At 49.6% G+C, this 11,201-nt stretch overlaps 1 protein-coding gene across 1 annotated transcript; it reads left to right on the top strand.

Annotated features, from left to right (window-relative positions):
* Positions 1 to 1,581: 1,581 nt before the first annotated feature.
* Rhou (ras homolog family member U) lies at positions 1,582 to 10,512 on the top strand. The gene is made up of 3 exons (XM_063260013.1): positions 1,582 to 2,079; positions 3,219 to 3,277; positions 7,418 to 10,512. The coding sequence occupies exons 1-3, from the start codon at positions 1,818 to 1,820 to the stop codon at positions 7,871 to 7,873; spliced, it is 777 nt and encodes a 258-aa protein (XP_063116083.1). The 5' UTR covers positions 1,582 to 1,817; the 3' UTR covers positions 7,874 to 10,512.
* Positions 10,513 to 11,201: the final 689 nt, after the last annotated feature.

Here is an 11,201-nt window from a genome sequence, read left to right on the forward strand (position 1 = left end):
GCACCCATTTTACTGTTTTGGACATTTAGATTGTTTTCAGTTCCGAGCTCTTATAGAGGTGTAATCATACATATTTGTATAGCACAAAAACACATTTACTCACAGAAATACCCAGGTCCCAGGTGGCATAGTTACAAGATGCAAGCAGACAGGATCTTTAAGGTCACTAACAGATGGGTTAGACAATGGAAAGCCACCAGAGCTCACGGTGCCACACTGCTGGGTCTCCTAGCAATACCCAACAAGGGCTTGCTGCTAAATATATGTATAGAAACCACCACTATGGCACTGGTTTTGCAAAAAGAGGTGTGTTATTATTAGGCCATCAAGTAGGCAAGGAACGTATTCAAACCTGCCTCCCTGGTGGGGCACAAAGGAGGAATCACATTGCTCAGGTTAAGGGGAAATGGAGAGCCAACTGGTTTTAATGGGTGAGTTTCATGTCTTTCCTCATTCTGGCCCATCCTGCAGTTCTAGATGACACCCCAACTTCTAATCTCTGTCTGCAGGCCACTCACTGATCTAACTCATCATATTCTGCCCCTGGGACACTTCTGGTTCAGACAGGCTGTCAGGGTCCTTTAAGGTCAGGTCCTGGGATTTTATGTCCAGAAAACTGCCCTTTTATAGCTTAACTTCAGCAGGGCCAGAGAAGTGCTCATTACCACCCACTGATCCTAGATTCAAGTTCCCATCCTCTTGACAAAGCTTCTCTGCACTCCTATAATCGCTGCCATACTTCCAGGTCTGATTTATACTATTTACAACCACATGATGGGTATTGGTTAATTGTTCAGGCCACTTAGGTTTGGATCCCGACACTGTTACTTCCTAAAGTGTGGAACTCAAATTTTTCATTTTTAAATAAACTCTTGCCTCAGGGTTTCCTGTCTGTGAAATGGGTACAGATGATGATAAGATTTAAAAATGAGTTTAGGCAGAGTATTTACCACAGTGTCTGCTACATAACAATATTTCTCAGCTCTTGCTGTAATAACTGCTACTACTACTATATTGCATACATACTAACATTCAGGGCACACCCATACCAGGAACTCCAAAGGGACAGCCCTGCTTTGACCATAGGCAGGAGGAAGTCAGAGAGAAGAAAAGCAAAGATGATCGGTCAGTTTATTTTCAGGTAATACTAATATTACCAAATTGCATTTAAATAAACGAAGGAATTGGGGCCACAAGGAAGTTCATTGGACCCTGAGTAAGAGAAGAAAATTAAACAAGCATCAACAGTAAGGGGTATCCTTTTGTGCCCAAAGAATACTTGATTCTAGAAGACCTAGAGGTTGCCTGTCATTCTGTCTCAGAGGACGCCGCAGCCAGGACACTACCATCTGCCCTTTGGTGGGCGTTGCATAGGAGGCCCAGAGCGCCACGTGCGTGGGGGAGGGGACCGGGGACAGCCAAGGAGAGCAGAAAGAGCAGCGGAGGAGGTATGGGGGGAGGGAAAGGGTATAGAGAGGAGGAGACGGAACCTGGACAGGGGGAGGAGCTGGGGCAGGGGAGGAGGAGGAGGAGCGGGAGAAGCCAAAAGCGGCCCGAGCTTGGGTCCCCGCGGGTTCGGGGACGCGGCGGCGGCGCGGTGCAGGGCCACGACGCGCAGGCGGGGGCGCTGTGGTCTCGCTGGGCGATCGCGGCGCCAGGCCCGCCTCTTTCTCCGCCCGCCGCCCGTGCCGCCGGGAAGCCGGGAGGAGCAGGCCCGGCCACAGTGCGGCCGAGCGTGTAGAGTCGCCCCGCGCAGCGGCGACCTCGCGCCGCCTTTGTCCGCGGCTGGCCGCAGAGCCCCGTGGGGACCGCCTGCGATGGCCCCGCAGCAGGGGCGGCCCGCACTGCCCGCGCGCTGCGAGCCCCCGCCCGTGCCGCCCCGCCGGGAGCGCGGAGGGCGCGGGGGGCGCGGGCCCGGGGCGCCGGGGAGCCGGGGGCGCGCGGGGGGCCCCGAGGGGCGCGGCGTCAAGTGCGTGCTGGTCGGTGACGGCGCCGTGGGCAAGACCAGCCTGGTGGTGAGCTACACCACCAACGGCTACCCCACCGAGTACATCCCCACCGCCTTCGACAACTTCTCGGGTGAGCGCGGGGCGGGCGCGCGGGACACTGCCGAGCCTGCTTCGGGGCGCGGGGTGTGGGGGATCGGGTCCGGTCCAGTCGGTTGTAACTCCGCGGGGCGTCGCGGCGCTGCGCGCGGCTTTGAAGAGCCGCCGCAGTGCGCCCCGGTGCCGGCCCCGGGCGGGCGAGGGCTGGGCCGGCGCAGAGCCTTCCTTTCTTCGGCCCGGGCCGCCCCTCCCTGCCGGCTCGGCTTCTGGTGGCATCGGCTTTCTTTAACCTAGGCAAGTTTTTACCTATGGGGTTCGGTGACATACAAAGATAAAAGAATCCTGTATCGTGATTTCTCAGATCTTTTTGGATTTTAAGAAAAAGTTAGAATTCACGAAAGCTGTTGGCTCATTAAAAAACGATGTGCCTCCTGTGACCTGCGGAGCCAGATGGCCAGGGCCTGACACCCCGGCGCCCCCACTTAGAGGCACCTTAGGTGAAGCCCAGCGGTGTTGCTGGTTGCCTTCCGAGCTGCCTGTCCCAAGCGTTTACAATTACCAGGATGTGCGCAAAAAGAGTGCATAATTCCAGTAGAAGCCGTAGCCTCTCCCACCCACATGATCACTCTGTGGAAGCTAGCAGGCTTTTTCTCTTCTCCTCCTCTTTTTGATCCTGTTTCTGAACAGACAGGGATGGGGGTTATCTGCTTCTAGACACAGGGATTTGTAGCTTGTGTTTGTACAAGTTCCTGAAATGGTTTTTATGATAAACCATGAAGTCAGGAACTTTTCCTAAGGGAAAAAATTATTTGTGAAGTTTTCAAGATTCAAATTTTCCAAGCTGGCTCCTTCTAATCCTCTGTGTTGCTTTTAAGTCCTTTGAAACAAGTGTGATAGGAAAATATAAATCTTCCAAGGCTGGGAGGAAAGCTCAGACCTTTCAGGGGCAACAGCCAGGGCTCAGGGATAGCTGTCCTCTGGCTCTTGCCTGGGGAGGGACCTGCCAGACCTGGAGGTCTGGGTACAGAAATACTCCCATGGCTCTCCCTGTTCCAGAAAGACCCAAAGCAAGACCCCAGCACTTTGTATCAAGAATGGTTAGGCAAGCTGAGACTGTCAGCCCTCTGGAAGGGTAAAAGACTCCTCCTGATAATCATCTGTCTTGTTTTCAAGCTGTGGTGTCAGTGGATGGGCGGCCTGTGAGACTCCAGCTCTGTGACACTGCAGGACAGGTCAGTATCATGTTACACTCAGCACTGGGAAAGGAAACGGCCTTTTAAAGGGTTCCAAATGACCTTTGCTGTTTCTACTGGTCGCCTTAGTAACTGGGTCTTTCTGAAGCTTCCTGGGTGGTGGGTGGAAGGTGGTGGGTGGGGTGGACCCACCCCTGGGCTGGCCCCTGGTGGAGTGGGAATGGGGGAGAGGGGTCATTGAAGACACCTCTGAAACAGCAGAGTCCGCCTGGCCTTGCCACTCTGGCCAGAAGAGGAGGGAGTAGGAAGCAGCAGCAGAAACAGCTCTTATCTTATGGAGCTCCTGATGTCCCTCACGTTCTGGTTTTTATCAAAAAACTGATGCTTTGTAATCATTTCTCACGTAGGCTGGTGATACCTTATAGTCATCTTATTAAAGGTCAGAGATAACCAAGAATTTGCTCAAGGAGATGGAGTTTTGTGAGTAAGCATCAGTGCTTCCCTTTTCTCACTGTGATTTGACCTCGGACCAGCCCCAGGCTCGAACAGAGATGTGCTTGCAGGGCTGCTCCAAGCTAGAGGAAGGGAGGAGTGCACCCCAGTCAAGAGTATTTATTCTTACCTCAAGGACTAGGCACTTGGCAGGAACAGCCAGGGAGGGATGAAGAGGGTGTGGGATTCTCTTGGTGTTCCCAGGAGGTGTTGGACTCATCATCACCCCTGAGATGCTCCAGCCACCAAGGATGTTCTGAGCCTCCAGCCCTGCTTGTTGCTCAAGTGGTAGTTGATGAACTTGTCTCCAGTGTGTCCACAGTTTGGAGAAGCTCCAGGGGCACCAAGTGTCTCCTCATTTTCTTAGGTGCCAGGAGGTATCCGTTGTGTTTGTGAAGTTGTGTTTCTAGGGAATCTCAGCACCTCATCCAAGTCAGGACTTCCAAGCTGCTCACCTGCCCCAGGACAGCATACCAGGGCTGAGAGAGATTTTATTTTCTAGACCCAAAGAGACAGAAGGCTGAGCAGCCTTGATCCCTGTGGAAGACCAATCTGATAGTACCCACAGCAGTGTGAGTTGACACCCAGCCTCAGAGCTCCACAGTTCTCTTCACCATGAGTGAGGAGAAACCAACCATGAGGTGTATTTTATTGCTGCAGGACAGAAAAATCAAAGGATACAACCTCTTCTGGTTCTTGTTCTTTCTGAATGCCACATAGGTATCAGTAATTCAGGTGGCACTGTTTTGTGTAAAGTAAGAGAGTGAGGTTTCCCATCTGTAGAAGGTGGGCAGGGGAGCATCTCAGGACTTGGAACTCCTTGGGGAACAGCCTGAGGACCAGAGATAAAGCAGGAAAATACAGGAGCCCCAAGGAACAGATCCTAGGGGAACCAAGGCAGAGCTGCTTTCAGACGTTGTTCAGGTATCACTAGCTGCCACCAGGCTCTGGGGCGCATACATGAGTCACAGGTCTGCCCTCCACAGAGCTGGAGGATAGCTGGTGTCTGCTGGTTGGGAAGAGAACAGTGTAGTGCAGATACAAGGCCTCAAGCCACCGTTAGGGGCCTTCAGGTGGGCTTTGGAAGGAGTCCCTTGACACTAGGAAAATTTTGAAAAAATAATGCAAATCATCAAAGAAGAGTTGGATTTTTTCCTTAGTATCATCTGTTTAAAAATAGGGAAGCAAAGAATCATTTTGGAAATACTGTCACAAAGTTTGTACTGGAAGGTTTGTACTTGTAAGGTTTGGTACTGGACTGATAAGCTTTACTATATTTGGAAATTGTTTTTTCAGTTTTCCTCAAAGCTTTTGTGAGTTAACACTCCTTAATGTTTGTACTGGCTGGTGAAGAATACCTTTTAATAACAAATAGGGCACCATCTAAAGATCAGTATAGAGCCAGCTTCAAAAACTAATTTTGTGTTTGTTTGTTTGTTTGTTTGTTTTAATACCAGGAATTGAACTCATGACCTAGCACTTGTCAGGCAGGCACTTGTGCTGCTGAGCTAAAACCCTGGCCCCAAAAACTAATTTTGAAAAGTACCTCAGGCCAGGTATTTTCCCTGCTCCTTTGCACAAGGTCAGCCTTGGTTTAGACTGCAGCAAAGCTGTCAGAGTGGCAGTCCTTTTCTTCACTCCCTGGTTCCCATCTTGTAAACATCTTGGTTTTTTTGGTACTGGGGATCGAACTCGTGGCTTTGCGCTTGCCAGGCAGGTGCTTAAGCCACTGAGCCAAATCCCCAGCCCTGTAAACTTCCTTTTGAGGGACTTGATGTGACATCTGCCACATGTCCTTGTAGCCCAGAGAAGGAATATATTCTCACTTGGGTAGAAGGAGCATGAAGGCTGATTGACTGATTCTGGGAGCTGTGGGGGCTAATGAGCTGGGAGCCCAGGAAGGCCTGGCGCTCACTTCTGGTGTCTCGGCGTTTACAGAGAAGGCTGGTGTGTCTGGTGATGTAGATGGAGCTTTTAAAACTGTACTCATGGAGTCTGGTGCAGATAGGACAGAGATGCATGGACAGCTCCAAGAAACATGCCTTTGGCTGCAAGAAGGGCGTGCAGCTGCAGGTGTATTCTGCAGATTCCCACAGAGGCTGAACATCCTTTAGCTTTTTGACCCATCAGATACTTGGGGAAGAAAATCAGAGTGTGGCCTGACCAGAGGATGTTCCAATTCAGTCTCCTCTGTCTGCTGGTCCTGCCCCAAACAAAGGTCTGTGCAGCATTTACACTACAGGCTTGGAGAGCTGAGCTGCAGTTGCCTGGCAGGGTTTCTGAGTTTATTTTTTTGCAGCACAAAGTTGGCTCTAAGAAACAGTAGTTATGTTCTTTCAGCTTTCACTTAGAGTGCCTCACAGGACAGGGACACCCTGGGTACTGAGGTCTGAGTGTGTCCACAGGGGCAGTTAGTCATTTCCCCCAGTGGAGACTCTGATCCTCAGGTGAAGAAAGCACAGTCAAGTATGTCTGTTTCCCCAAGAAAGTGACTATGGGGCAGGGCAGGAGGAGAAAACACCTGTAAATAGGGCTTGGCCAATAACCAGAGTATTCCAGTTGGGTGATGAAAAACATACAAAAAATGTTTGGCCTCTTCTTGGCATTGGGAAATCATCAGTAACATTAGACCTAAGGTTGGCAGTGCCCACTGATACTTGTTTTATATGAGATGGTGTGAGCATTTTTCCCAGGAAAGGACTGAGTACAAGTTTCTGGTTGGTTGAGTTTGGGACTGTGAGCAGTACTGGATGTTTGATAGGAGCCGAGGCTGATGTGGAGACTCCCATCGGACGCTGTGCCCGGTTGAGGATGGCATTTAAGTGTTTCTGTTGATGGTGTCCACAGCAGAGCCCTAATGCCAAGTAGGTTATTTATTTTTAATCCAGTCTCGCTCCTTTGGTTAGGCCTCTACAGCATAGGGCAAATGTGCCTGTTCTTTATTTTTTTTTTTTTATCTGTCCAAAGCACCGTGCATGGAACCTCAGGGGCAAAGATCAAGGCCAGAGCTAGGAAGTAAGAGAAAAATGAAGCCAGGATGGGGAGAGAGGATACAGTCCAAATGAGACTGTATTAACCAGTGTCTGTAATACTGGGATACCCTTTCTCTGAGCTGTCAATGACTGACCTAACACAGGTCCCAGCTCTTTCTTGAGTGTGCCCTGTGTCTCATTCACATTATTTTGCACTTTGTGTGTACTGGGCAGGTGAGATGGAATCAGCATGGATCATACGTAGCTGTTTCAGGGAAGGGCAGAGCTATGAAGAGTGGAGCTGTATTAGTAGATGGAGCTTGCCAGGGCCAGTTTGGCGTCTGAGTGCCAGTAAGATATGCTCTGAACTTTAACAGAGTTGAGAGAATCAGTTAGGATCACTGTGGGCTGAAGACAGATTGAAGCAAACTGGCTCTAGACACCCTGCTTTAAATGCCTTTCCTATGGTACCTATCCAGGTGACCAGGAACTCCAGGGACATATAGAGCAGTTTGCATTGTTAGGGCTGCACTGGCCATGGAGCTGGCCTTGTGCCCCCTGGCAAGCAGCAGGGTTGGTTCCGAAACACTGGCTGTTCCTTGTAGCTGAGTAGGCTTCTCGTTATTGGCCAGGGTTAGCTGAGTTGTGTTAAGGTATCTTTTGCTGGTGAGAGCTGATTACCTGTGGGTAACTCTGGGTGTGTGCTTGATTGCAGGACGAGTTTGACAAGCTGAGGCCCCTCTGCTACACCAACACAGATGTCTTCCTACTGTGCTTCAGTGTGGTGAGCCCTGCATCATTCCAAAATGTCTGCGAGAAGTGGGTGCCTGAGATCCGATGCCACTGCCCCAAAACCCCCATCATCCTGGTTGGGACACAGTCAGATCTCAGAGAGGATGTTAAAGTGCTCATTGAGCTGGACAAATGTAGAGAGAAGCCAGTGCCTGAGGAGGCAGCAAAGCTGTGTGCAGAGGAAATCAAAGCCATCTCCTACATCGAGTGCTCAGCCTTGACTCAGAAGAACCTCAAGGAGGTATTCGATGCCGCCATCGTGGCTGGCATCCAGCACTCAGACTGCCAGCAGCAGCCCAGGAAGTGCAAGAGCAGAGCCCCGGACAAAGTTAGGACCCTCTCCAAGTCCTGGTGGGGAAAGTACTGCTGCCTGGCATGACGCTACGGAGCTGTACAGACAGCCACCTCTGAGGTGGTGCTAAGGGGAATGACTGCGTGTTTGTGTGTGTGCGTGCATGTGTGAGAGAGAAAACGCACACAGAGGAGCCCAAGCTTGTGCATTCCTCCATCCCTTACATTTTCTTGCTTGTTGGAGCTTAGCAATGAGATTCTTGTACAAGATAAAAAAGGTAAAGGAATTTTGGAATAAGTTAAGAATTTTTTTTCACAACTCTGGAAATTTAGAGCTCTAGACCTCTGGATTAATTTATATCTAATGTGGAAAGAACACCTCAAAGCTGGATGTCAAGAATGAAATTTTGCTATATCACCATGAACAGACAGATGAAGCGGGGTGTTGTGGTTTTGACCCTCTGGATTAAGGGCTGCTTGGTGCTTGGTGCATTGTGTGCACATGGCAGCCTTTGTGAAAACATCTCAGCTTTGAAACTCCGTGAAACCATACCTTTTTGTTTTTAAGAGTAAAAAAAGTCAGAAAACAGTGAGAGACCTCTACGTACAATCCTTTGTCATCAATAATACTCAATTGCTTAAGTTTTGCAACCAAAAAAAAAAAAAAAACATTCCCACTGATTGCTGGCACTGGGTAGACCAAAAAGGAAGATTGTTTGAAATTGGGATTTTTTTTCATCCTAAAGCCAATTGCGCCCACACTGTATGAAATGAGCCAAAATGCCCTGCGGAAGGCCCTGCCAGCACAGCTCTCCTACTGTCTTTGAGGAGTAACTCACATTGAGATCAGAGGTTGTGGTTGCTCTCAGGGCTAACTTGTCCCTAGGCCACCTAAACCTGGTGATGGGGCCAGAGGGAGCTGCTGTCTGGTGTTGAAAGCTATACCCTGCTGCCCATCCACAGGACAGTGATTGCAATGAGAGGTGCAGCAGATGCTGTGGGACACTGGCACCTTTCCCCTCGAGTCGGCAGAAGTCCTCTGTGGGCATGCGCGTGTGCGTGCGTAGGCATGGTATTGGCTGCAGTTTCAGACTTTAAACGATTTTTGGGGAAGTGGCCACAAGGCCTGTCAGAGTGGCTTAGCTTCCACTTCTTTTCACTGCTTCCTGGAGCAGATATCTTTTTGATTGTACGCTAGCTTATGGTTTTAAATTTATCTTAATTTGCACACTTTTGAGACCACTTTAAAACAAGTAGAATGAACACATCTAGAGACCTGTTAGGACAGCCAGTTCATTCCCCAGTGGCTCCCAGAGGCCGGCAGCAGAGAGAGCACTGTGTCAGGCCCAGGTGTGGCCACCAGGTGTATCCTTGCTGGGAGACATTGACAAAGCCATACTCATGAGACCCTTAAAGCCAAACCTTCTGAAGACAGTTCTGATGAGAGATCTCTTGTGTGGGATGGGTCTGCTCCCAAGATGCCTCAGTGGCTGGACATTGAGTCATAGTGTCAGGTTTGCCCTGCATGAAGCAGTCACCAAAGTCACTTCGACAGCTAGCTGGGGACATCTCCAGGAAGCCAGTGGGTAGCAGGTTTTTATCTCTGTGGGTTTTGTGTTACCTTTTTTATAGTTAAAAAAAATCTAGTTTTTATTTTTATGTAGAAAAACAGTAAAAGATCATACCATTGTTTTGGGCTTCTTTTCTAGGTAGTAAATAATTTTAAGGAATTTGTTCAACAAAGGTTAATCTTTAAACCACTAAAATACACAGACTGTTTACTATTGATTTTTCTACACATTGAAATTGGTATCGGCCCTAGTTTCCTGGAGTGTTTAGTTAAACCTGAATGAAAAAAACTGCTTCAGTTTTGGAAATGCTTGTAGCAGACTGACTTCCTGTAGCCATCTAGTTGTCCCTGGCTTTGCTCCCTGGAAAGCAGGTTTCCAGATGAGGCCCTGTCAGCAGAGTGGGGAGGGACTGGTTACTTAACTGGAAGTCCTTTCACGAGTTATAATAAAATGTACAAAGGCAAATGAGTTTTTAAGGCAAAACCCAAACTTGAAAGAAGTCTGCACTGTGACTGTCTGGGCTGTCCCCTCTGCTGTGGGGTATAATGGGAGGCCGTCAGTGCAGGGTGCTGCCTGACCCCATTCTGGAAGCTTCACTCAAAGGTTTGAGTGCTTGTGTCTAGCTGAGTGACATTTAAATGCCACCGTTTTTAGTTACTGTATGTTGCTGCATTTATAAAATAATGAGGTATGATTGTACTTGAAGTTTTCCTCCATTTTTCCTGAAAAGTAGAGATATAGACTGAGAAAAATTTAAAGATAGTATGTTTGGATTAAATGACTCACTGCACAGCTGAAATGGTTAAATGTGCAGCTTGGTTTGCAGAGGGTTTCAGGCCTAAGTCCTACAGTCCAGGCTGATACCATAATGTAGAAACACTGAGCTGGGCTCCAGACTGTCTTCCTCCTACTACATGTGAGTAAATGGACATTTCGCAACCTCCCTTCTCTGCTTGGCCGACTTACAAGCCCAGGAATCTGCCCAGGAATCTCACAAGCCGAAGTGGGAGCAGGGCTCCTCTCTAGCCTGCCACAACCTGGTGCCTTATGAAGTCGTCTCTTTTGTGTCCATGTGTGAATGACACTGGGCAGAATCCTGTACTTGAAAATGCTGTAAACGGTGTGGTATGAAATAAATTCTCACCTGTGGATTCTACTGTGTGGTATTCTATCTTGGCATGCCAAGGTGAGGAAGGGTTCTGGCACTGAAGAAACATGCCCTCTCCTCAAATTCTGTAGGAGGTTGTGGACTCTGGGGTCTTGGGCTGATGACAGGGTCCTTGTGACTAAACCTGCTGCCGGGGCCATGTGTCAGAAATCTGGGCTCCAGAGGCCTTAACGGGGGACAGACCACTAGTCCTGAGAGGTAAACCAGTTCCTTACCAAAATGAGTCGTGAAAAAGGATCAGTGTCAGAGGTCTTAGGTCATAGTAGAAAGGTTCAAAAGCCAAGGGCCCATGAGTCCCCAGCAACGTGGCTGAGGCCTGGGGTGCTTGTCCCCTGAGGGTACACAGTGTGCCAGTGCACTGTGACCCTTGAGTTCAGACCTTTCATGTCTAGGATGCAGGCAGGTCCTGGGACCAGGCTGACCAGGACAGCAGTGCTGCTGTTACAAGCCTGGAGGAGGGCTGGGCTGTGGCTCCTTAGCTTCTTGCCCTGCAACCCATGGCTGAACACTCCAGCTTGGGGCTAGGGACAGCCTTGCCATGGAAAGAACAGCTGTGGGCAGGAAGTGCAGTGCCTGCTCAGGAAAGGCCCTGGTGCTGGGCAGACCTGGGCGACTCTGCAGGTCTCCTCACAGCGGGTCCTTCTGTCCACAGAAGCCATGACTGATCACTGATGGTC

Source organism: Cavia porcellus, unplaced genomic scaffold (assembly GCF_034190915.1).
Source record: "Cavia porcellus strain 051 isolate PalLab524CR breed Dunkin Hartley unplaced genomic scaffold, mCavPor4.1 scaffold_13, whole genome shotgun sequence".
Taxonomy (NCBI): Eukaryota; Metazoa; Chordata; class Mammalia; order Rodentia; family Caviidae; genus Cavia; species Cavia porcellus.